General features: G+C 40.4%; 2 protein-coding genes across 3 annotated transcripts; both read left to right on the top strand.

The window, feature by feature from the left end:
• Positions 1 to 13,432: 13,432 nt before the first annotated feature.
• Asdurf (ASNSD1 upstream reading frame) lies at positions 13,433 to 17,856 on the top strand. The gene is made up of 4 exons (NM_001353501.1): positions 13,433 to 13,655; positions 15,252 to 15,305; positions 16,123 to 16,198; positions 17,627 to 17,856. The coding sequence occupies exons 1-4, from the start codon at positions 13,566 to 13,568 to the stop codon at positions 17,704 to 17,706; spliced, it is 300 nt and encodes a 99-aa protein (NP_001340430.1). The 5' UTR covers positions 13,433 to 13,565; the 3' UTR covers positions 17,707 to 17,856.
• Asnsd1 (asparagine synthetase domain containing 1) lies at positions 13,433 to 21,568 on the top strand. 2 transcript variants are annotated; one of them, NM_001290984.1, is made up of 6 exons: positions 13,433 to 13,655; positions 15,252 to 15,305; positions 16,123 to 16,198; positions 17,627 to 17,739; positions 19,424 to 19,605; positions 21,206 to 21,568. In NM_001290984.1, the coding sequence occupies exons 4-6, from the start codon at positions 17,719 to 17,721 to the stop codon at positions 21,453 to 21,455; spliced, it is 453 nt and encodes a 150-aa protein (NP_001277913.1). In that variant the 5' UTR covers positions 13,433 to 13,655; positions 15,252 to 15,305; positions 16,123 to 16,198; positions 17,627 to 17,718; the 3' UTR covers positions 21,456 to 21,568. The 2 variants fall into 2 exon arrangements, with proteins under 2 accessions (NP_001277913.1, NP_598489.2); NM_133728.3 differs by having other exon boundaries at positions 17,627 to 19,170.
• Positions 21,569 to 27,188: the final 5,620 nt, after the last annotated feature.

Raw genomic sequence — 27,188 nt, 5'->3', positions numbered from 1 at the left:
ATTCAGACAAAGGGCCCCAATGTACCATAGAGGTAGGTATTCCAAACCACTGCTCACTGCACCATCAAGTATAAAACCCAACTATTGAAACCAGATACCCATCCACAGAGGTGTGGACAAAGAAAATGTGGTGAGCATACAAGATGGGATTAGGAGCACATCATTGTCCAGAAAATGGAAGCAACTGTGGAAGATCACATTCAATGACTCAAGAATGATGTAAATCATTGTACATGCACAGATTTTAAGTAATTCTGTCTATAGAGACAATGGGGACCAAGAGGATGGAAAGGGGGTGACAAAAGGGAGGAGAGTAAAATACAAAAGAAATAAACTCATCTTATATCCATGTACAAAACCTTTTCCAAAAAATTTGGGGGCTGGGGAGATGGATACAATGTCATTGCTCTTTCAGAGGACCTGGGTTTGGCTCCTAATAGCCACATATTAACTAAGAATCAGAGTCTCACTTATTAAGGCTACATTGTAAGGATTGGAGAGACAGCTCATGAGTTAAATGTACTGGGTGCTCATGAAGACAACCTGGGTTCCAGCTCCTGCACCCACATAGTGGCACACAACCATCAGTGACGTCAGTTCAAAGGGATCTAAAGTCCTCTTCTGGCCTCCATATCCACTGCACTCACAAAAACCATGGCCATATATTGAGTCAAAATACCCCTCCACCCACCATCACAGTAAACCGAAAAACAAACAAACATCTACACAGTGAAATCCTCCATCTCAAAAACAAATTTATAAAAGCTGGAACAATAATGACAATGATCGGTCACAGCTTCAGAGGTGGTGGAAGGTGGGAGAATGGACTTGAAAAACGATGTCATGCAGAGCTCATGCAATAAAGCCTCAGGCATAGTTAACTTTACTCAGAGCATCAGACAATTCAGACTCTGAGAGTGAAGAGAAACCCCTTGTGTAAAAGTTCTCATGAATTCAAGGTGTGCAAAATCACGATGACAAGCCATACATGGTAAACCATGTTTTCCATACAGGCATAAATGAATAACTACAGCAAGAAACACTGAGTATTCTGAATTGGAGTGACGGCTCTAGGTTACCCACAGGAGGAGCACAAAACACATTGCAAGCTGCAGCAGAGCAGGGTGTTCTTGGTTTCAGCTGCCTTTTAAAAATTGTCTATTTCCTTAATCCTAAAGCTTTTCCACTGACCCCTTCTTATATTCAGCCCTGAAGCCTGTTAGAGCAGATGCACACATACCACTCCACAGTGAGCCAGGGAGCATCCAGGAATCTCAAAGGCAGCCTGGTCCTTGCCATTCCACGTGGTTTTTGGTTCTTGCTTCATTTTCCTCTTTGGAACTTCAACGTTGTCTGAAGTTATGTTTAAGGAATTGTAGGGCCGGAAAGGAAGCCTCCTGCCTATTAGTTCAGGTTCCTCTCCTGATCCTGCTGGGGAAAAAAGAGAGAGAGAGAGAGAGAGAGAGAGAGAGAGAGAGAGAGAGGAAAGAAAGAAAGAAAGAAAGAAAGAAAGAAAGAAAGAAAGAAAGAAAGAAAGAAAGAAAGAAAGAAAGAAAGAAGGAAAGAAGGAAAGAAAGAGAGAAAGAAAGCGGGCTAAAGTGCTGAAGGACAACCAGGAATTCTAATGGTGACAGTTTTTATCTGCACTCATTACCTGCTTAGAAACTCAACAGGCATATGTGAACAATGCTGGAGCCCAGAACATGTCCTCTTTTTTCTGGGATTCTAACATTGTCCCCCTATCAAGATGGCCTCCTCATCTTCTGACATTCCCATCACCATCATAAGAGGAGTGCATGATTCAAGCCTTTGGTATGTTGAGACACCCAACACTCCAAGGCCTGAGATCTGAGTGGAGAACACCATTTCTCCAAGAGAGGAATTACTATAAATTTCCTTTAGGGTGTCCATAAAACTCACACTATCACAGGCCCTCCTCAGGTCCAGTCATTCATGATGGCTGCCTGTGACAGGACTGCTCTCATGACCCTCTATCTCATGTCTTCTTTCTGCCCTGGCTGAGCCCAGCAGAGCTGACTTCTCAGGGAGTGTGTTTCCCAACAATCTGTACTATGAGGGAAGCTCCCAGTTTCATTACCACTTTTACCTGTTTTGATATGGACTTACCTCACCCCCTTTGTCTTCCTGAATGTCCTGGACTCTGCCAGAGTGTCAACTCCTTCAGCAGATCTTGTCCATCACACAGATGATCCTGGGATCCAGCTCCTATCGACAGCCTTGCACATCTATGCTTATTGAATGGCTACTGAGCAAAGCACAAATCACTCATCTGCACAAAGACAATCTAGAAGCTGGGGGTTACATCTCAGAGACAGCGTTCATTCTAACTCCTTTTGGGTAAGAATGAAGTCAGGTCTGTGAAGGGAACAATGACTTCCATGACGCTACTGGAGGACTGGAGCAGGCACAGTCCAGGAGGTAAGGAACAGCTTGCACAGCACGAACTCAGAGTCCAGCTCACTCAGACATCACACAGTTGGGTAATACCCAGTGGTGATAAAACAGAGCAGTACTCCCATACTCCACACATCTGCCTTCTTGCCATCATATGGCTCCCCTAGAAAAATCTCTGGGGCAGCATAGCACTTGGTCCTACATTTCATATGCAATAAGGTGCCAGGTGTCTGTTTTGTTGCAAGGCCAAAGTCTATTAACTTCATGAGTCCGTCTTCATCCTCCATGATGTTTTGTGGTTTAATGTCTTTATGGATGATGTCAAAATTGTGGCAGTATTTTATGGCCGACACTATCTGCCTGAATATTTTTGTTGCCTCTTCTTTTCGAAGTGGGCCATCATCCATTATCATATCAAATAACGTTCCTCCTGGAGCAAACTCAGTCACAAGATGTACATGTTTTGATGTTAGTAGGACCTGGTAGAGACATATGATATTAGGATGGTGAAGTGTCTTGAATATTGATATTTCAGACAGGATCCTTTTCATTCACTTCTCTGAGATCTCTATAGATTTTATCATCACAAGGACCCTAATTTTTCTGTGGCAGGCGAGATTTATGGTGCCAAATTCACCCTGGCCAATGGAAGAAAGCATCCTATATTGTCTCACAAGGTTCTTATTTTGGAAGTAGCTAGTCATGAGGCTAGGTATTCACTGTGCTCAGGTACACATAGGTTGTTGCAAAATAGAATCCTCAAACTGTTTCAAGATACAACGTCCATATGAAATGAAAATATATTTGGCTTGTTAACGTTCTTTGGTCTAAAAGTAGATTCAATAATCCACACTTTTATTCGTGTGTGTGTGTGTGTGTATACATATACATATATGTATACGTATACATATAATTTTTAGATCCCCGTTTTCTTTTCATGCCACCCTCCCCCCGACTTTTTCACCTGAACATTAGATAGAAGATAGAAAAGGATGGAAGAAAGAAAGAAGAAGAGAGAAAAAAAGAAATCTGAGTCTAACTCCTTTACTTTGATTCCACCCTAATCAAGACCATTACCAACTTTTGCCCAAGCCCCCTTAAAGGATGACAAACATATACCACATTATAAATAACTAAAAACACCCACCTCCTTTTTGTGAATGGGATGTCACTCCCTGGACATCGCTTTCTGCCATTTGGAGGTGTCTTTTTCTTATGGGTACCCAAAGGGAGTTGGGATATTGGCCAGTCTTAAGAAAGCTGGCTGAGACTGATGGGAGAGCTGGGCAGTGAGCAAGATGGCACAGACTCAGGGTACCAAGAGGAAAGTCTGTTACCACTACAATGGGGATGTTGGAAACTACTATTATGGACCAGGGCACCCAATGAAGCTTCACCAAATCCACATGACTCACAATTTGCTGCTCAACTATAGTCGCTACTGAAAATTGGAAATCTATCCTCCTCACAAAGCCAATGCTGAGTAGATGAGCAAGTACCACAGTGATGACTACATTAAATTCTTGTGTTCTATTTGCCTGAATTCAGGAAGCAGATGCAAAGATTCAACATTGGTGAGGACTTTCCAGTATTTGGTAGCTTGTTTGAGTTTCTATCAGATCACCATGGCCTAAGTCTGGTCTTCAATAGCAGCAAAAACTACAGAATGCCCTCATACACATGGAAACTGAATAACTCTTTACTCAATGGTAACTTGGTCAGGGAAGAAATAAAGAAAGAAATTAAAGACTTCGTGGAATCTAATGAAAAAGTTGACACATCATACCAAACTTATGAAAATGTTGACACATCATACCCAAACTTATGGGACACAATGAAAGCAGTGCTAAATGGAAAGTTCATACCACTAAGTGCCCTGGTAAAGAAACTAGAGAAAACTTACACTAACAACTTAACAGCACACCTGAGTGCTCTAGAACAAAAAGAAGCAAACTTACCCAAGAGGAGTAGAAGGCAGGAAACAGTCAACTCAGGGCTGACATCCATCAAATAGAAACAAAGAAAACAATACAAAGAATCAGCAAAACCAAAAGCTGGTTCTTTAAAGAACAACACGATAGATAAACCCCTAGCCAAGCTAACTAAAGGGTCAAGAGGCAGTATCTAAATTAAGAAAATCAGAAACGAAAGGGAAACATAACAACAGAAATGGAGGAAATTCAAAAAAATCATCAGATCCTACTATAAAAGCCTATACTCAACAAAACTGGAAAATCTAGTTGAAATGGACAGCACAGTCCAAACTCACTTGGAAACATGAACACCATAAGGATCGCAAAGGAATATGGAAATTTATAGAACCATGAAGGAGAGCTTAACCTCTTCTTCACAAACACACATAGGAGGAATTAATGTTAATGAGGAGACTGGTGAGTGAATTGGAATTACGTAGGTGTAGAGGGCACGAGGTACTCATGCTTACAGATCACACTAGCAAAACCAGGAACGTTAAACATGCAGGCTTTTCTCTTCAACAGAAGGAATTTATACTTGTTTCTGCTCAGAAATATGGGGATGAATGTAGCTAATAACGTGGTGATCTTTGCTAGCTGTAGGACCAGGCCTCCCAGAATCCTCCAGACTCTTGTGTTTATCTTTTTCCCCTAAAACATTTATCCTGAGCATTGCTTCTCAGTCAATAGAAACCATCCTTGTGGAATAGGTCACAGGTACTTTGCAAAAGACATAAACTCTGCAAAAGAGTCTCAACGTAGTTAGGCCTTAAGCTTTATTGTGATAATTATCACAAGGAAAGTTGTATTTAAATATGTCAAAAATAAACTGCTTAGGATCTGACTCTAGAAGTTTTAACTAGCCCAGTTAATTAATTGTGCTAAAGCAGATTTTCTTCTTGCCTCATGCAGATCACTACTCTGCCAGCCAGGGTGCTTGCAGAGACTTCTCCAAAAGTATGAATGCCAGGCTTCATCAGAGTGAACTTATAGTATATTAAAGAGAGAAAGAGCCAAAATATCCTGAACCTGTAAGAGAAAGGGCAAGTGGGGATGCACAAGGGAAGTATAGGATTAAGTAAAGAGAGTTTAGAATTGACTTTGAGAGCACTGGGAAGCTAATTGATAAACTAAGTAAGGTGCTGAAATGATATGGCCTACATACTTATCCTCATAGTGTTTGGGGTACAAAGATTCCTTAGTGGACTCAAAGAAAAAGTTGTGATAGTCGGGAAAGTACAATGGTCTAAAGTGTTAAATGGAGGCAGAGATGAGAAAAAGTCAAAAGATCTCAGTACATAAGGAAATTCAGAAGAGTTTCATGTTTGATAGACTGTGAGAAGAGACGATGTATTGAGTCAAGGTTCCAGCACTATCTGGATAGGGGCTCTGTTAGCTGTCAATAAAGAAGCCGTTGGGGAGAACACTGTAGTGCAAACATGTGGAGTTTAGTCACACATCACTTTGAATCAGCCCAATTAGATGTCTTAAGTAAAATGGGTATGAATGAAAAACAGAAAGCTAGCCTGAAGTTGCAGGGAAAGCTCTCCAGCCTATAGACTGTTAAGAGAAGTCAGAGAGACAAATTAATCACCCACTGTATGCTGGAAGCTCTGGAAGGCTCTCAGGATCAAGCGGTCCACATTCTAATAAAGATAACAATGCATGTGCCAGGCCAGAATTTTAGCTCAGCTGACGTGAAAACTACACTGGAAATTCCTATTATCTATATACTCTGCTTTCTTTCCTGCCCTCCAGAGATTCACTTATTTAACATCATATTAGAAATTCATCTAAAAATTTACTAGCTAGCATTTTGTCTCAGCTTCAAACTCAGGTCAGGTATAGTGGCATATTCCTACAGTCTTTGCACTGGAGAGGCAAAGGCAGTAGGATAGCCCTGTGTTTGAGGACAGCCTGGGGTATAGTGAGCACCCAGCCAGCCTGCCAGGGTTATATGATAAAACCAGGTTTCAAAACACGCACAGAGCCCAGCAGTGATGGTGCATGCCTTTAATCCCAGCACTCGGGAGGCAGAGGCAGGGGGATTTCTTAGTTTGAGGCCAGCCTGGTCTACAGAGCGAGTTTCAGGACAGCCAGGGCTATAAAGAGAAACCCTGTCTCAAAAAAACAAAAACAAACAAACAAAATAAAAAAATAAAAAAACCAAAACCCAAAAAAACAAAAAAACAAAACATGCACATATAAAAAAGGCTAGAACAATGAATGGCTCAAGGGTTAATAGCACTTGCAGAGGACCCAAGTTTGTTTCTCAGGCTCACAGTGGGTAACTCAAAACTGCTTGTAACTCCAGTTTCAGAGGATCTAACTTCTGGATTTGTGTGTGTGTGTGTGTGTGTGTGTGTGTGTGTGTGTGTGTGTGTGTGTGAATAAATAAGATACTTAACACATACAGGCAGACTTCAACAAAGAATATCTCTTAACATGCAAAAAGGCCTCACTTACAATTTTAAAATATGAGTTGAATTATATTCACATTTATATCACATTCTTTTCAGTACTGAACAAGACATGCAGGAAGCAGACTACAGGATTTTCCAGACAACCTTATGATGTCATGAACTTTATAGTTCATAGGGCTGTTAGATCTGTGCCATATGTAAATAAGTCCACAGTCTAAGGGGTTCTGGAACATGATCTTTCAAAATGTACTTTGGAGCTTAAATTAGCATTGTATTCAATAGCTAAACCTTCTGTTTGAAAGTTCACTTAACACCATCAATATTACCTACTGGCCTAAGAGGCACTGACAATTCAGAGCTGTCTGTCTTCTTCCTCCATTTACCCCATTCTCTGCTTTCCTCTCACCCGAACTTCCCCCGTCTACTCCTCCCTCCCTCCCTCTCTCCTTTACTCTCTTCCCCTCCACTACCCTCTCCTCTCCTCTCCTCTCCTCTCCTCTCCTCTCCTCTCCTCTCCTCTCCTCTCCTCTCCTCTCCTCTCCTCTCCTCTCCTCTCCTCCCCTCCCCTCCCCTCCCCTCCCCTCCCCTCCCCTCCCCTCCTCTCTCCTTTCCTTTCCTTTCCTTTTTTTCCTCCTGTCTTTCCTTCATTTTCCAAATAGTTTTTCCTTCCAAGCTTTTAGAGAATGAGACAGGTGATGCATATGAAATCTGAACAGCATATACAATGCCAAGTGTCCTGGTTTTGCAAAACACTCCAGCAGAAGCACGCCATTCGTTCCAGAAAAGGAACCGTTCCCATAGACTGTGAAATCCAGTTCACCAGTTTACAGAACAAGGCAGACAACATGCTATCTCCCTGATGTGCTTTCTCAAAGATTAATTCCAGGCTTGACCAGATTTCACACAGCAAGGACAGACATTCTTGTGTTATTTTAAGCTTGTATGCCTACAACTGTAAAACCAGCACATTCACCACTGAAATATGTGGCAATTAAGACATGTATATATGTCAAATCTGAATTGTGATATGCTATTAGAATAAAATTCATATGGATTATGAAGGCAGTGTTAAAGCATGTAAAACACTCCTAGAAGACACTATTCGTGACTTTTACATGGAGTACATGATGAAACAATGTTTTGGGATATAAAATGAGCTAAAGTGAAGGACATTATTTGACTTCATCTTATCCTGGTCCAGTTGCCTTTTAAATTCAGGAATTAGATATGTTAATATAAATAAAATAATATAAATAAAATATACGGCTCATGTTTTTTATTTTAATTTTTATTAGATGTTTTCTTTATTTACATTTCAAATGTTATCCCCTCTCCTGTTTTCCCCTCTGAAAACTCCCTTATCCCATCCCCCTCCCACTGCTCACCAACCCACCCACTCCTGCTTCCCTGTCCTAGCATTTCCATACACTAGGGCATCGACCCTTCTCAGGAACAAGGGCCTCTCCTCCCATTGATGTTCAACAAGGCCATCCTCTGCTACATATGCAGCTGGAGACATGAGTCCCTCCATGTGTACCCTGTGGTTGGTGGTTTAGACCCTGGGAGATCTGGGGGTACTGATTGGTTCATATAGTTAATCCTCCTATGGGGTTGCAAGCTCCTTCAGCTCATTGGATCCTTGCTCTAGCTCCTCCATTGGGGACCTTGTGCTCAGTCCAATGGTTGGCTGAGAGCATCCACCTCTATATTTGTCAGGCACTGACAGAGCCTCTCAGGAAACAGCTTTATCAGGCGCCTGTCAGCAAGCACTTTTTGGCATCCACAATAGTATCTGGGTTTGATAACTGTACATGGGATGGTTCCCCAGGCGGGGCAGTCTTTGGATGGTCTCTCATTCAGTTTCTGCTCCACGTTTTGTCTCTGTATCTCCTCCCATGGGTATTTTGTTCCCCTGTCTAAGAAGGACCGAAGTATCCACACTTTGGTCTTCTTCTTGAGCTTCATGTGGTCTGTGAATTGTATCTTGGTATTCCAAGCTTCTGTGCTAATATCCACTTATCAGTGAGTGTATACCAGGTGTATTATTTTGTGATTGGGTTACCTCACTCAGGATATTTTCTAGTTCCATCCATTTGCCTAAGAGTTTCATGAATTCATTGTTTTTAGTAGCTCAGTAGTATTCCATTGTGTAAGTGTACCACATTTTCTGTATCCATCCTCTGTTGAGGGGCATGTGGGTTCTTTCTAGCTTCTGGCTATTATACATAGGCTGCTATGAACATAGTGGAGTATGTGTCCTTATTACATGTTAGAGCATCTTTTGGGTATATGCCCAGTGAGATAGCTGGGTTCTCCGGTAGTACTATGTCTCATTTTCTGAGGAAACACCAAACTGATTTCCAGAGTGGTTGAACCAGATTGCAATTCCACCAGCAGTGGAGGAGTGTTCCTCTTTCTCCACATCCTTGCCAGCATCTGCTGTCACCTGAGCTTTTGATCTTAACCATTCTGACTGATGTGAGGTGGAATCTCAGGGTTGTTTTAATTTGAATTTTCCTGATGAATAAGGATGTTGAACATTTCTATAGGTGCTTCTCAGTCATGTGGTATTCCTCAGTTGAGAATTCTTTGTTTAGCTCTGTACCCCATTTTTAATAGGGTTAATTGGTTCTCTGGAGTCTAATTTCTTGAATTCTTAGTATATATTGAATATTTTCCCTCTATCAGATGTAGGGTTAGTAAAGATCTTTTCCCAATTTGCTGGTTGCTGTGTTGTCCTATTGATGATGTCCTTTGCCTTACAGAAGCTTTGTAATTGTATGGCATCCCATTTGTCAGTTCTTGATCTTGGTGCATAAACTATCAGTATTCTGTTCAGGAAAATTTTCCTTGTGCCCATGTGCGGGAGGCTCTTCCCAACTTTCTTTTCTATCAGTTTCAGAGTATCTGGTTTTATATGGAGGTCCTTGATTCACTTGGACTTGAGCTTTGTACAAAGAGATAAGAATGGTTCAGTTTGCATTCTTATGCATGCTATCCTCCAGTTGAACCAGCGCCATTTGTTGAAAATGCTGTCTTTTTTCCACTATATGATTTTAGTTCTTTTGTCAAAGATCAAGTGATCATAGGTGTATGGGTTCATTTCTGGGTCTCCAATTCTATTCCATTGATCTACCTGCCTGTCACTGTACCAGTACCATGCAGGTTTGTTTTTGTTTCGTGTTTTTTTTGGTTTGTTTGTTTGTTTGTTTGTTTGTTTTTTAATCACGATTGCTTTGTAGTATAGTTTGAGGTCAGGGATGCTTATTCCCTCAGAAGTTCTTTTATTGTTGAGAATAGTCTTTGATATCCTGGGGTTTTTCTTATTCCAGATGAATTTGAGAATTGCTCTTTCTAACTCTATGAAGAATTGAGTTGGAGTTTTGATGGGGATTGCATTGAATCTGTAGATTGCTTTCAGATGGCCATTTTTACTATATTAATCCTGCCAATCCATGAGCATGGGAAATCTTTCCATCTTCTGAGGTCTTCTTCTATTTCTTTCTTCAGAGACTTGAAGTTTTTTGTCATACAGATCACTTGTTTGGTTAGAGTCACACCAAGATATTTTATACTATTTGTGACTATTGTGAAGTGTGTCACTTCCCTAATTTCTTTCTCAGCCTGTTTATCCTTTGAGTATAGGAAGGCTACTGATTTGTTTTAGTTAACATTATATCCAGCCACTTTGCTGAAGTTATTTATGAGCTGCAGGAGTTTCCTGGTGGAATTTTTGGGGGTCACTTAAGTATACAATCATATCATCTGCAAATCGTGATAATTTGACCTCTTCCTTCCCAATTTGTATCCCTTTGACCTCCTTTTGTTGTCTAATTTCTCTAGCTATAACTTCAAGTACTATATTGGATATAAAGAGAGTGGGCAACATTTTCTAGTCCCTGATTTTAGTGGGATTGCTTCAAGTTTCTCTCCATTTAGATGTTAGCTACTGGTTTGAAGTATATTGCTTTTATGTTTAGGTATGGGCCTTGAATTCCTGATATTTCCAAGATTTTTAACACAAAAAAGTGTTGAACTTTGTCAAATCTTTTTGCAGCATCTAATAAAATGATCATGTGCTTTTTTCTTTGAGTTTGTTTATGTAATAGATAAAATTGATGGATTTCTGTATAATGAACCATCCCTGCATCCCTGGGATGAAGCCTCCTTGACCATGGTGAATGAAGGCTGTGATGTGTTCTTGGATTCAGTTGGCAAGAATTTTATTGAGTATTTTTGCATCGATATTCATCAAGGAAAATTTCTTTGTTGGGTCTTTGTGTGGTTTTAGTATCAGCATTATTGTGGCTTGATAAAGAATGAATTAGATCTTGTTCCTTCTGTTTCTATTTTGTGGAATAGTTTGAAGAGTATTTGTATTAGATCTTCTTTGAAGATTGGATAGAATTCTGCACTAAATCCATCTGGTCCTGGGCTTTTTTTTGGGGGGGGGGGTTGGAAGACTTTTAATAACTGCTTCAATTGCTTTAGAAGTTATGGGACTGTTTAGATGGTTTATCTGATCCTGATTTAACTTTGGTGTTTGCTATCTGTCTAGAAAATTGTCCATTTCATCCAGATTTTTCAGTTTTGTTGAGTATAGGCTTTTGTAGTAGGATCTGATGATTTTTTTTAATTTGCACAGTTTCTGTTGTTACATCTTCTTTTTCATTTCTGATTTTGTTTATTTGGATATTGTTTCTGTGTCCTCTGGTTAGTCTATCTAAGGGTTTATCTATCTTGCTGATTCTCTCAAAGAACCAGATCCTCGTTTTGTTGATACTTTGTATAGTTCTTTTTGTTTCTGCTTGGTTGATTTCAGCCCTGAGTTTGAGAAGGTACCATGAGGTGCTGAGAAGAAGGTTTATTCTTTTGATTTAGGATTAAATGTTCTATTGATATCTGTTAAATCCATTTGGTCCATAACTTCTGTTTGTTTCACTGGGTCTCTGTTTAGTTTGTGTTTACCTGATCTGTCCATTGATGAGAGTGTGTGTTAAAGTCCCCCACAATTATTGTGTGAGGTGCAATGTGTGCTTTTAACTTAGTAAAGCTTCTTTTATGAACGCGGGTGCCCTTGCATTTGGAGCATAAATGTTCAGAATTAAGGGTTCTTCTTAGTAGATATTTCCTTTGATGAGTATGAAGTGTCCTTCCTTATCTTTTTTGATGACTTTTGGTTGAAAGTCAATTTTATCCTATATTAGAATGTCTACTCCAATTTGTTTCTTGGGACCATTTGATTGGAAAATTATTCTCAGCCCTTTATTCTGACATAGTGTTTGTCTTTGACACTGAGGTGTGTTTCCTATATGCAGCAAAATGTTGGGCCCAGTTTACATATCCAGTCTGTTAGTCTATGTCTTTTTATTGGGGGGATTGAGTCCATTGATGTTAAGAGAAATTAAGGAATAGTGATTGCTGCTTCCTATTATTTTTTATGTTATTTTTATGTTTGTGTGGTTATCTTCTTTTGGGTGTGTTGAAAGGAGATTACTTTCTTGCTTTTTCTAGGGTGCAGTTTCCCTCCTTGTGTGGGTGTTTTCCATCTATTATCCTTTATAGAGCTAGATTTGTGGAAAGACACTGTGTACATTTTGTTTTGCCATGGAATATCTTTGTTTCTCCATCTATGGTAATTGAGGGTGTTGCTGTAATAGTAGTCAGGGCTGCTATTTGTGGTCTCTTAGGGTCTGTATGACATCTGCCCAGGATCTTCCAGCTTTCATAGTCTCTGCTGAGAAGTCTGGTGTAATTCTGATAGGTATGACTTTGCATGTTACTTCACCCTTTTTCCTTACTGCTTTTAATATTCTTTTGTTTGTTTGTTTGTTTAGTGCATTTGGTATTTTGATTATTATGTGATGGGAGGAATTTCTTTTCTGGTCCAATTTATTTGGAGTTCTGTAGGCTTCTTGTATGTTCATGGGCATCAAATTCTTTAGGTTAGGAAAGTTTTCTTGTTTAATTTTGTTGAGGATATTTACTGACCATTTAAGTTGGGAATCTTCACTCTCTTCTATACCTGTTATCCTTAGATTTGGTCTTGTCATTGTGTCCTGGATTTCCTGGATATTTTGGGTTAGGAGCTTTTTGCAATTTGCATTTTCCTTGACTGTTGTTTCAATGTTTTCTATGGTATCCTCTGCACCTGAGATCTGCATCTGGTATGTCTTAAGACAGAGACAGTGAACTCATCATATACATAAAATAAGTAAATCTGAAGAAGAAGAGGAGGAGGGGAGGGGAGGAGGAGGAGGAGAAGGAGGAGGAGGAGGGGGAGGAGGGAAGGGACGAGAAGAAGAGGAAGAGAAGGAGGAGGAGGAAGAGGAAGGGGAGGGGAGAGGAGGGGGAAGGGGATGAGAAGAAAAAGAAGAAGAGGAAGAAGGAGGGGGAGGAGGAGGAAGGGGGAGGGGGAGGAGGAGAAGAAAACCAAATTTAAGAGTATTAAATTATAGTGATTTATTTTTACATAGGATCCACTAGGGGGCGATACAGACCATTCATAGATTCTGCAGCCAAGCCACACCTACATTTAGCAGAAAACCATTTTGCAGTGGAGCACAACTCTTAATTCGACTTTTCACAACCCACCCCGCGCGCGCTTGCCACTGCGCAGGCGTGAGTGTGCGCACTCCATTGGTCGGGGTGCCGGAAGGGGCGGATTCCTGAGTGGAACCCAGGCTTCCTGCCGGGGCTGCTGGCTGCCGTTCCTTCCTCAGTCGCGGTTCTTGGCGTGCGGCGCGGCTAGGCGATGCCCAGCAGTGGGGTGCACGCCGATGGCCGCGCCGCGCCGGGGCCCCCACACACATCGACTGCGCACGCCGAGTCCCTTAGCAGCAAGGTGCCGTGGGACGCCGGGGAAGGGTGGTGGGCGGCGGGCCCCGCTGTGCCCTGTAGCCTCCGCCGTGCATTCTCAGCACCAGCAGCTGATTCCCCTCCATCCTGCAGGTTTGCGACGATGGAGGCGTGTCCCCTGAAAAAAAGTGACACACAGATGTGTTGCTCAGTCACACACAGATCTGTTGCTCTGTGGCTGTGCTTCATCCAGTTAGCCACGCACCCGCCTGGGTGCCATCCATGACGTCCATCATAAAAGTTTAGAAGTCTGTACCTGTTCTTCCAGACTCAGGCAAAAGCTTCTTAGCCGATTTTCTCAGCTGCCTGTTACCTTAAAATATATTCTCAACTTTAAGTGATCCTAAAAACATCTGTTTGGTCATCTCTTTATTATTCAACAAGAGAAAGGAGCACCCTATCAAATTAATTTTTTTCTATACCTTTAGGATAGGATTTCATAAATAACTCAGGCCAGCCTCAGATATTATTGCTTAGGCATTACTTGAATAATTCTCTTGCCTAATAGCCAGGATTTCAGGGAGGCAACCCCATACCGGAACTAGTCCTAACTTCCAGTTACAGACGAAAATCTTTAAACGTGTAGAGTGGAAGGGTGTGGGTATAGTCTTTTCAGATATTAAACATTCCTAAATTCTGTATTTTTTCTGTCCTATATGATATCTTCAGTACATTGCCTAATTCCCGCTGTACCACAGTGTACTGTGGTGTCACCTAAAGTGACACCTGTCATTCCTGTAATGAGCATAAAAACACTGTACAAGCAGACTTGAATCTCAAGGAAAGCGTACTCAATATGGCTTTGTAGGTTATTAGTACAGCTCTCAGGACTTAATAGACTATTTGCCTAGCTTAACGATACCAGCAATATGCAGTCCTTAATACTTGAAATAGAATGATACAGTGGTGGAAAATCATGTTGGATCAGTGCAGGTAGGGCATTCAGTACCATAGTACCATTTCATTTGTTTTATCCGAATGTCTGGCTGTCATCTAGTGCATACATCATAAAACCATTGGTTGTTGGTAAAGAGGAGAACCCACATTCATTTTATTTCTCTCTTTTTGTCTACAGCAAGACCTTATAAAACTAAAAGATTGGGTTTTTGTTGTTTTCGGGAGAGGTTTTGTTTGTTTTTGGTTCTTTTGTTTGGTTGTTTTTTGTTTTTTTCAAGACAGGGTTTCTCTGTGTAGCTCTGGCTGTCACAGAACTCAGTCTGTAGACCAGGCTGGCCTCGAACTCAGAAATCTGCCTGCCTCTGCCTCTCAAGTGCTGAGATTAAAGGCGTGCGCCACCACTGCCTGGCTTAAAAGATTGGTATTAATTTGGGTAGGCAGTGGCTCACCCTGGTTAAAGATGTGAGCTGTGGTAACTGACCCCTGGCAAGCCTATGCTTCTCCTTCTCAAGCTGTCTTCTACTGATTCCAGACTGAGTGCTGTTGATTTGTTCAGTGTCCATTTAGACAGGCAGTCCATTATAGCCCCCAACCCCATCTTTAGTTTTAAAGCAGTGACTTAAAATGTTCTCGCTAAACATACTTTGAAATCTTCCACTTTAGATTTTTTTCTTTACTTTAATAGATTAAAGAACAGAAAATTATTGTGGATGAACTTTCTAATCTAAAGAAGAATCGGGTGAGTTGCTGTGGAAATCTGAATAGTATATTAAAATTATGATTTCGATTATTTATGCTAACATTACAAAATTCAAAGATCATAATTTAAAAGCTAACGTGGTATCCTAGTTTGTTTTTGCATGTTTTAAATTTGTTTTTCCTGTATATGTCAATAGATCTCAAAGATAAAAAAATATTTATTATATTTTAACAAAAAAGAATGAAGTTTTTCACAGAAAACTTTACTATTCTAAATACTTAACCCATTTAATGCCTTTTTTATGAATATGTTCAGAAATCAGCTGCGATTATGTAATGACTGACATTCTTGACATTTCTGATATTGTCATTTGGGATATATTAGATGCTAAGGCAAATTAATACAAATTTTTGGAGATCAAACTGTCAAAATGTGTAAATGCTGTTTGACACTTCTGAGTAACTGGTGTGTAAGCAGTTGTGAGGGTGCATGTGTGTTTACACGTAGAGGCGCTCATCAGCACCTGTAGTGACGATACAGTAAGTGTCTGAAGCTTGAGGCCAGCAAAGAACTATAGTGTTGTACCCATATGGTCAGAAAAGGTCTCCATGTATTATTCATTTATGAAGTAAATTATAAATCTGTGGCTATGATAGCTTTTGTTACTGAAAGTGTGTGGTATGATGATGCATGCTAAGTAAACAACCAGTTCTGGGTGGCGTAGTATTCAGTGGCTTTGTTTCTCTGTGGTAATTACTGTTCTGAATATTCCTGAAGTTCAAGAATAAATGATAACAGGATCCTGTTCAGCATCAGTGTGCATGTCATACCCTGATCTTGTCAATTTCGTTTGCAGAGAGTATACAAGCAGCAACAGAACAGCAACATATTCTTTCTTGAAGATCGAACAAAAATCTTTTCTGAAAGCAAAAGTGAGTGGTGGTCGTCTTGGTTTTTGTTTTCAGAGTTATATATGGAATGCTACAGAAAACCTTTTGTAAGCTTTTTGTGGGGATTCATAATGGTGCCTCAGTTAAGCCCTATCTGAATAAATGTGTGTGTTGATTTAGTACAGTGGTCTGTTTTCCAGTTAGACTTCCAAAGATATGTACAGTGGGTTGTTTATTGGTTTTTGGTTTTTGGGGGGGTTTTTTGGTTTTGGTTTTGGTTTTGGTTTTTTGGGGAGAGGGGGTGGCAGGGGGAGTCCTTTAAGACAGAGTTTCTCTGTGTAGCCTTGGCTGTCCTGAAACTTAGTGTATGGATCAGGTTGGTCTTGAACTCAGAGATCTGCCTGCCTCTGCCTCTCAAGTGCTGAGATTAAAGGCATGCGCTGCACCACAACCACCTTGCAGATGTTCTACAGTTTTAAAAAGACTCTTCCGGTAGGGCTCGGGCTGGGATTTGGATTGGCTTGATCTTGGGCAGGCAGCCATAGCTGCAGAGAGTTCATGTTCATAACAACCCCATCATGTCTGGAAGACACTGTCTTATAGTCGTCCTCCCAGTCTCTTGTTGTCATGATGGTCTTCCTGTCTCGTCTTTTATCCATGAGCTTTGGGTGTGATACAGATGTCCAGTTTAGAGTTGAGCACTCCACAGTCACTGATGGTTCGAGCTGCACCAGTTGTGGTTCTCTGTACTAACTGCCATTCAATGCCATTGTTGCTAGTGGCACAAGCCCCCTCCCCAGTAGGAGGAGATATGGATCGAGAAATAGATAGTGGCTGTGATCAAAATATATCAAGTATGAAATTCTCAAGGAATAAAAAATTTTAACTTTAAGACGTATCCGCTTTAGTTATTAAGTAAAGTAGTCATGTATATTTTAAGAGCTTAACAGAAATATGAAAAATCATTATACAGTGACTTTCAGGGATAATACTTTGAACATCTAAGGCAGCAGTTCTCAATCTGTGGGTCAGTACCCTCTTAGGGGTCACATATCAGATATCCTGCATGTCAGATATTTATATTACAATTCATAACAGTAGTAAAATTGCAGTTATGAAGTAGCAATGAAATAATTTTTTGGTTGGGGTCACCACAACAAGAGGAACTGTATTAAAGGGTCGTAGCATTAGGAAGGTTGAGAACTACTGCTCTAATGTCTTGAAGTATTTAAAAATTATATATCTAAGGTGTTTAGCCAAGTGATTGGACAAAGTATGTATTCAGTGGAAAGAAAATATTACCAAAATATCAGCATTGTTTGTCACTAAAGCATTGTGAATTATTGCTGGCATTTGCACAGTGAATCTCATATGGTTTATTCTTGAGAAGTAGCCTGTTTTGTCCATGAAATAGTAGGTAAATATTTTTGAACTTTCACTTCAATATTTTTTCTCACTTCCTCCTAACAGATACATTAGACGAACTAAAAAAAGAATACCAAGCATTAGAAACCTCCGAGACAACCAAAGTCAAGACACAGTCAACCTGACTTCACATAACCATGTGTGGCATTTGCTGTTCTGTAAGCTTCTCTATTGAACACTTCAGTAAAGAGTTAAAAGAGGATTTGCTGCATAATCTTAGACGGCGGGGCCCCAACAGCAGCAGGCAGTTGTTAAAATCTGCTGTTAACTATCAGTGTTTATTTTCTGGTCATGTTCTTCATTTAAGAGGTGTTTTGACTATCCAACCTGTAGAAGATGAACATGGCAATGTGTTCTTATGGAATGGAGAAGTTTTTAATGGAGTAAAGGTTGAAGCAGAAGATAATGACACCCAGGTTATGTTCAATAGCCTTTCTGCCTGTAAGAATGAGTCTGAAATTTTGCTGCTCTTCTCTAAAGTGCAAGGTCCATGGTCGTTTATCTATTATCAGGCCTCTAGCCATCACTTATGGTTTGGTAGGGACTTTTTTGGTCGGCGTAGCTTGCTTTGGCAGTTTAGTAATCTGGGCAAGAGTTTCTGCCTTTCGTCAGTTGGTACCCAGGTATATGGAGTTGCAGACCAGTGGCAAGAAGTTCCAGCATCTGGAATTTTCCAGATTGATCTCAATTCTGCTGCTGTTTCCAGATCTGTGATCTTAAAATTATATCCTTGGAGATACATTTCTAAGGAGGATATTGCCGAAGAATGTGGTAATGACCTGACTCAGACTCCAGCAGGATTGCCAGAGTTTGTATCAGTGGTAATAAATGAAGCCAACCTGTACCTCTCAAAACCTGTCGTTCCCTTAAATAAGAAGCTGCCTGAGAGTCCATTGGAAATCCAATGTAGAAACAGTTCTAGCACTTCAGGTACAAGAGAGACACTTGAGGTATTTCTTACAGATGAACACACAAAAAAAATAGTTCAGCAGTTCATTGCCATCCTCAATGTTTCAGTCAAGAGACGCATCTTATGTTTAGCTAGGGAAGAAAACCTGGCATCAAAGGAAGTTTTAAAAACTTGCAGTTCGAAAGCAAACATTGCGATCCTGTTTTCTGGAGGTGTTGATTCTATGGTGATTGCAGCCCTTGCTGATCGTCATATTCCTTTAGATGAGCCAATTGATCTTCTGAATGTGGCTTTTGTGCCTAAACAAAAAACAGGGCTACCTATTCCTAACATAGAAAGAAAACAGCAGAACCACCATGAGATCCCTTCTGAAGAGTCCTCTCAGAGTCCTGCTGCAGATGAGGGGCCAGGTGAGGCTGAGGTACCAGACCGAGTCACAGGAAAAGCAGGACTAAAGGAACTACAGTCTGTCAACCCTTCTCGAACTTGGAATTTTGTGGAAATAAATGTTTCTCTTGAAGAACTACAAAAACTAAGAAGAGCTCGAATATGTCACTTAGTTCAGCCATTGGACACAGTTCTGGATGATAGCATTGGCTGTGCTGTGTGGTTTGCTTCTAGAGGAATCGGTTGGTTGGTGACCCAAGATGCTGTGAGATCTTACAAGAGCAGTGCAAAGGTATGATCCAGGACTGTTGCTCAGAATTCATGAGACCTAATTTTGACTGAAGCTTTCATCATTTAAGGTTTATGAATATACAGTACTATAGTTACACTTTCTAGTACAGTGTATTTGTTTATTTTACTGTTTTCTAACTCACAGTTTTCCTCCTAAAATGTTAGGACTACAACTCTTTAGCCTGCATGAGAAAAACACAACTTGTTTTCTTTATCCTCTTGTCGTGTCTCTGGCTTTCTTTACTCTTCTGTAGGTGATTCTTACTGGGATTGGTGCAGATGAGCAGTTGGCAGGTTATTCCCGTCATCGTGCCCGCTTTCAGTCTCTTGGCCTAGAAGGACTGAACGAGGAAATAGCAATGGAATTGGGTCGCATTTCTTCTAGAAACCTTGGTCGTGATGACAGAGTTATTGGTGATCATGGAAAGGAAGCAAGGTAACTCATTACTGAATACTTTTTAAGAAAAATACAAAGGAGGTTTTACATTCCTTTTCCCTTGGAGATTGGTCCCATGCAAAGCAGGAGAGCAAGCACACTGTCTCTTTATAAACGTGGTCAAGAGCAAAGATGTTGGAGACGGGAAGCCATTATTTCCTCATAAGCAACTTTGCAGTCATGTTCTGAAGTGATAGAATGGGTCGTTCTTTTTAGGACCACAAGGAGAACAGGACTGTTAAAGTGCCAAGCACAGGCAATTTAAAGGTTTGGGGTTTTTATTTTGTTTTGTTTTTCTCTTTTTTGTCCCAAAAATCCACCATGACTTTCTCCTCCAATACTGTAGAATCTGGTTTTGTCTGTGTAGGCATGACTACTGTAGTGATTGGTGGAGGTCCCAGTCCTGGATTTCTGTCTATTGAGTGTGTTCTTTTTTTTTTTTTTTTAACTTTTAAACATGATTTACCACTGTTATAGGGGGTATAAAATCTTCAGAGACCCAAGCACTCTCATATATGCTTTTAAAATCTTGTGTTTATTTTTACCTAAAACATACTTATAATAAGACATACTTAAATGCAGCATTTTTAATTTAAATATTAAGGATAAAGGAAGATGTGATGGTATGAAGAGTCGAACTGTGGACCTGAGTATAGTAGTTTACATTAGTCAAAGTTGGGAAAATCATGGGTTCAAGGCCAGTGTGGGCTGCATAGCAAGACCCTGCCTCAAAAATAAAAATGAATGAAACTATTTAGCTAATAAATGACACTTGTTAAAAGGATTCAGTAGGCAAGAAGGAGAAGATCATGTAAGCCTCATGAAAACAGGGGCATCGTAGTACACTTGCTTCCTCTTTGTGTGTCTGAGAATCCTCCCCAACCTTTATTGCATGGTTTTGCCCTTTCTGTTGAATTATGATTGCCTTTACCCAAGTGTTCCTATGTTGCCAATGCTATTCCAGATTATATTGTTAATGCTGTTCTACCTCTTAATACTATTTTAAATAATTAATATGATTTTACATAGTATGTAAGCTGTTCTCCTTTTTAAGAATGTAAAGAGAAATGCTCAAGGGTTGAAGGATAGGAAAAAAAAATCTCATTATCATCAGGTAGATTGAGGAGGAGAGTACGTTGTCTGATGAAGTAGTTAATTCCAAAGGCATCATATGAAATTATTATAATGTTATACTCAGATGAGAATGTTAATGAAGAATGTTTTTATAAGAGTGAGTACAGTATAACTATATTGCATTTTATGGGTACAAGGTAAGGATGGGATGATATTACAAACAAAACCAAAAAAGAGAAAACCCTTAATTTTATAGAAAAGTAAACAAACAAAAGGGCAGATCATTACTCAGAGTTCAGTTTCTGCAGACATACTCAAAGCAGACATAAATTCATGAGCATTTCATGAACATACTGGGGACATGCACAAATATACTCTGAAAAAACTTGCGAATTATTGCAATAAAGTAATAGTTAACTACTTTTTTAATGTAGTTACATTTTAGCCATTAAAATGTTTAAATAGTCATAAACAGACTATTTTTAATAAAAAAAAATCACTATTTTTTAATTTTGATCAATTTTAGATTTCCTTTCCTGGATGAAAATGTTGTGTCTTTCCTAAATTCTCTGCCAGTTTGGGAAAAGGTAGACCTCACTCTGCCCCGTGGAGTTGGTGAGAAGCTTATTTTACGCCTTGCAGCTATGGAACTTGGTCTCCCAGCCTCTGCCCTTCTGCCAAAACGAGCCATACAATTTGGATCTAGAATTGCAAAACTGGAAAAATCTAATGAGAAGGCATCTGATAAGTGTGGAAGGCTCCAAATCCTACCTTAGAAAACCTCTCTCAAAATTACATCATAATAAGATTATTCTATCCTGTACTTTGTGACAGTTACCTCAAAATAAACAGCTGCTGCCTTACTGTGGGGTGTAGTAGTTTCACATTTCATTGTGTTAATTTTTACCTTTCTCATCAAAGCTCCATTTGAACAGACAGGGGTTTCATAGATGGTCTCAGCATTGAGATCATTTGAAGAAAGGCCAGAATGTACAGGGTTACATTTGGCCTTTTTAGAAGCTTCACCTGAGAAGTGGGGTGAAGAGGGCTGGAGATGCAGCATTATCCAGCTCTTCGAAGACTTGATGAGTTCCAGTTTGCAAATCAGGAAAGGGCTTTTAGGACCAAATTGCACAGAGGGCATGCAAGGTCATTTGCCCACCCTGTGCATTTCTTCTATCTGGTGGTTCTTGTGTTAAATCCTTTTGAGTGTAAATTCCTGAGTTCTATAAGCACACTCTTGACACTAGGGAGAGGGGTTGTGAGCGTTGAGTTCATAAATGGCTGGAGAGAAGGAACTGAGGTCCTGACTTGAACTAAGCTCTTGAAGTGCTAGTCTTTTAGGACTGAGGTTTTAAACCTGAGACTTGACACTGACTCCTAATAGACAGTGTCAAGATTGAGTTAGATTATAGAATACCCAGGTAATGTTCAGAGAGATACAGGGGTAGAGGGACCAATATCAGTGTAAGACCATGGGCAGGTTGCTTCCCCAAGGTCTTCATAGCAGCATACCTACACATAATTCAATTGCTATTATTGCCAGGAACCTTGATTTGGGCTTTGAAGATTCTACAACTAAAGTTTTGAGAAGCTAAGAAATTTGAGATTTATATTTGTAAGACTCAATTCTCTTTCACAGCTCATTTTCCAACTTAAACTTTTAAGACCCTTTTTAAACATTCTCCCCCCACCAAATCTACTTGTCCCATTTTAGCCATTCACAGAAAGATTAGTTAGCCCAAGACCTATGCCTTCTTCACAGCATCAGAACTCTTTAGACAAATTTATTTCTCAAAGTTGTGAGTGAAAGAATCCAAGAGCAAAGATGCCAGCAGAATTAGTATTAGAATTAAAACCTGCTGTGTATTTGCATCAGAACTTCCAGCTTATCTTTAGTTACACCATTTTCTTCCTTCCCCCTAAAACCAGAAATGGTCATCTACCTATCAAAAGTGTCTGCTACTCACTGTATTGTGTATCAAACTGATAGCAATCTGATGAGCTCTTGCCTACACCCGTCTCAGCTCACCGCAGTTCAGTATCACCCCCACTCTCCTGAGCTAGTAACCACCTTGTAGCATTACTGTTTGGATCTATCTATATCTAGGGCAGACACTTCTGATCCTTTTATTTGTAGTAAAGAATTGTTAGGAGACTGACAGACTAACCTGACAAAGGCCGCCTTCTGCCAGAGTTCCTGGTAAATTAAGTTTTACACATGAGTCTAAGTTCTTCCCTAGCCACTAAGAATTTCATTGCTCAGTGTAAAAATCAGGGGAGTTAACCTTAAACTTCCCCTGACCTGGCAGCAGCAACTAAAACAGTTGGCCATGTCCTTCCCTTATTCATGAAACACCCCTGGCTTATGACAGTTGAAACTCTCCTATCCCTTCTTTAACTTAGGCTGACCCTAACCTCTAAACTGCCTGCCCTTGACCCCCTCTTCTCTCCTTCCCTCTGTCAGTCCTATTATAAAGCTCTGATTTTCCTCCAACTGACCTTTAAATGTTAAATATCAGGTTTCCGTACAAGATATCAACAATATGTTCTTCCTTGGTGATTTCAACCACTCCTCTGGCTTCAGTTACTTTAAACTTATATAAATTTGTATGCCTCATCCCAGCTGCCATTTTAATCTACTCCTGATACCTAAAAGATGTATCTGCTATTTCAGTTTCTCTGATTCTTTAAGGTGAATTGTGTTCACAGCTGAACTTAATCTTGTTTTGACACCCTGATAGAAACTCAAGGATCACCCTAACATTTTCAGCACATTGCAACCCCATAATGTGTTTGTTATCAATAGCCCACCTCAAATTTCACAGCACTCCGCAGTCATCACCCTGCACCTGACCTTCAGTTATGTGGGATAAACTCAAAATTCCGCCCTGCATCTCACCCAATTTTACATACTTGTTTTGTGCCTACATCCCTTGGGTTCGGTGGAGTGGTTTGTTTATCAAACTTTAAACAACAACACCCTGTCCCAGAAGAGCGATTTCAGCAATTGTTTGCATGGGTAGTTCGTATTTTTCCACCCTATTTTAAAAGTCACTCCACAGGCATCTGGATGGATGTTATTTTTGGTACTGCCAACATCTTACACCACATTGCCAGGCATGTGGGATTTTGCCGTTTTCCCGCTATCTGTGGTCTCATCCTCCAACATGCTGTGTGCCTCATAATTGATGTTCAGTAAATGTTTGTTGCATAATAGGATTCCAGAGGGGCCGCAGCCTAGCACTGGCCCATGAAATGCCAGGATTTCTGTTGTTTCCCTTATAAGCAAATGCACAGTAGCAGAGACTGTGGGGCTGAGCTGAGATCTAGAGAGAGAGGTTAGAGCATTTGCTCTCATGGGATCAACCGCTAGGCTGTGGCCATCAGGCAACATGTACAGAGGTCGCCCCAGTTGCAGACCATGCACATTCCCGGCCTAAGGCGTAACCTGCATGATGGAGGCCCTAGGACAGCTTTAACTGGCTCAGGGGTTTCCCAGGAGTTCGAACCAACTTTAGCCCTCAGCACAGGTAAGGCCCTCCCAGCTTCCCTGAGCATCTCGAGCTCTTCAGTTCTGGTGAGGCAGGGCTTCCCTGAGCAACTTGAGCGCTTCAGTTGTGAGGCAGTTCAGGACCATCGAGAAGCCATTCCAAGTAACGGCTGTCTGTTCCTGGAAATACTTAGGAACCATCGTCGAAGCAACTCTCCTAGCCAAGAAAATCATTTCCAAGTAGGCCTCTCCCTTTTCCTAGTCTCTTCCCATGACCATGCCAGTTGCTGTTGATCATGATGACAAGTCTTGGAGAAGGGTTCCAGTTCTCAAAACTTTGAGCCCCCATCATGGCCTGGGATCTCCTAAGTTTACATGTTGGCTGCTATGAAGTGGTAGAAAAATGCCCCCGCAAGCTGGATTCTATACACAGTGTCAGCATTGACTGCAAAATACATTTTTTCTGCCCCACCCCTGTGTAATCCAGAAACAGGTATTTTAAGAAGGTCTAGGTGATTTTGATGCAAGGTAAATTTCAAAAATCACTATAGCGAAAGAAGGCCAATAACATTAAAGAAGTAAAATAAGTACTGTGTTTTATATGTGGAGCATCTTATGCTCAGAAAAGAATGAGTGTTATTATTGTGAAAGCAGTATTCAGTTGTTCCGGAACAAAGGAGTAGGTGGGAGGAACAGGTCAGCAGATGAGTCAGGACCTGGGCTGAAAGGCCACAAGAGAGGGAGGGCTTGCAGGTCTCAAGAGCTTCTAAGAAGGGAAGGACAGTGTGTAAGAAAGGATTGAGTAAGAAGGCAGAAAAGAGAAGGAAGTGGTTAAAAATATATACAATGAAATAGCCTCTCATATACAAACTTAATGTTTTTCTAAAATACAGGCACATGCCATTTAATGATGAAGTTCTGTTTAGTTTTTTACCAAGTCACACAAGTTAAGGTCATTAAAAAAAAAATCTCTCCTTGGGTGCGAATCGGTGGATGGTCACACAATCCCCAGAGGACTCACCACACGATCTTAGGATCACTGGTGAGTGGAAGACAACATCTGTTCCAAACCAATTGTGATTGGCCTGTAACCACAGGAGCAGGGACACAGGAGCCCTGCCTGACCAGAGGCTCGGGTTCCTTCTGATCGGTACTGGTATACCTTGGTTTCAAACAGACCAGACAGCTCCACGGTCCTCAGAGGAGACACCACTTCCAGGTGCTGTATCCTGGATCTTGGGATTCCAGTATCCCAGGATAACAGGAGCTTGGTCACACCAGGATCTCAGGGTCTCAGAGGAAGCTTAACTGCCAAGAACTCTGACACACCCAGAATCTCAGGTTCACAGGAGCCTGGAATCACAGGATCACAGAGAAAGCTGGACTCTAAGGAGTCCTGAATCAACCGGGATTATACGAAGGACAGGCTACAATCAGATATATTGAGGTCAGCAAGCACTTCAGATAATCATATGGCAGGAGGCAAGCATAAGAACAGCAGCAACAGAAACCAAGGTTACTTGGCATCATCAGAACCAAACTCTCCCACCATAGCAAGTCCTGGATACACCATCACATCAGAAAAGGAAGACATGGATCTAAAGTCACTTCTCATGATGATGATTGATGACTTTAAGAAGGAAGTACAGGAAACCAGAGGTAAACAGCTAGAAGCCCTTAAAGAGAAAACACAAAAATCCCTTAAATAGTTACAATAAAACACAACCAAAAAGGTGAAAGAATTGAAGAAAACCATCCAGGATCTAAAAATGGAAGAATAAAGAAACAATAAAGAAATCACAAAGAGAGACAACTCTGGAGATAGAAACCCTAGGAAAGAAATCAGGAACCATAGATGCGAGCATCAGCAACAGAATACAAGACATGGAAGAGAGAATCTCGGGTGCAGAAGATTCCATAGAAAACATGGACACAACAATCAAAGAAAATACAAAATGAAAAAGATCCTAACCCAAAACATCCAGGAAATCCAGGACACAATGAGAAGACCAAACCTAAGCATAATAGGTATAGATGAGAATGAAGATTTTCAACTTAAAGGGCTAGTAAATATCTTCAACAAAATTATAGAAGAAAACTTCCCTAACCTAAAGAAAGAGATGCCCATGAACATATAAGAAGCCTATAGAACTCCAAATAGACTGGACCAGAAAAGAAATTCCTCCCAACACATACTAATCAGAACAACAAATGCACTAAAAAAAAAAAAAAAAAAAAAAAAAAAAAATAGAATATTGAAAGCAGTTAGGGGAAAAGGTCAAGACAGACCTATTAGAATTACACCAGACTTCTCACCAGAGACTATGAACTATGAAAGCCAGAAGATCCTGCCCACTTTCTCCTTACCTCGTCAATATAGTACTTGAAGTCCTAGTCAGAGCAATTAGACAACAAAAGGAGATCAAGGGGATACAAATTGGAAAAGATGAAGTCAAAATATCACTATTTGCAGATAATATGATAGTATATATAGTGACCCAAAAAATTCCACCAGAGAATGCCTAAACCTGACAAACAGCTTCAGTGCAGTAGCTGGACATAAAATAAACTCAAACAAATAAGTGGCCTTTCTCTACACAAAGGATAAAGAGGCTGATAAAGAAATTAGGAAACAACACCCTTCTCAATAGTCACAAATAATGTAAAATATCTTGGCGTGACTCTAACTAAGGAAGTGAAAGATCTGTATGATAAGAACTTCAAGTCTCTGAAGAAAGAAATCAAAGATGATCTCAGAAGATGGAAAGATCTCCCATGCTCATGGATTGGCAGGATCAATATACTAAAAATGGCTATCTTGCTGAAAGCAATTTACAGATTCAATGCAATCCCCATCAAAATTCCAACTCAATTCTTCAATAAATTAGAAAGGGCAATTTGCAAATTCATCTAGAATAACAAAAACCCTAGGATAGCAAAAACTATTTTCAATGATAAAAGAACCTCTGGTGGAATCACCATGCCTGACCTCAAGCTGTACTTCAGAGCAATTGTG

Source organism: Mus musculus, chromosome 1, assembly GCF_000001635.26.
Source record: "Mus musculus strain C57BL/6J chromosome 1, GRCm38.p6 C57BL/6J".
In the NCBI taxonomy this organism is placed as follows: Eukaryota; Metazoa; Chordata; class Mammalia; order Rodentia; family Muridae; genus Mus; species Mus musculus.
Note: the sequence above shows the minus strand (reverse complement) of the source record. Positions and strands in the feature narration are given on the sequence as shown.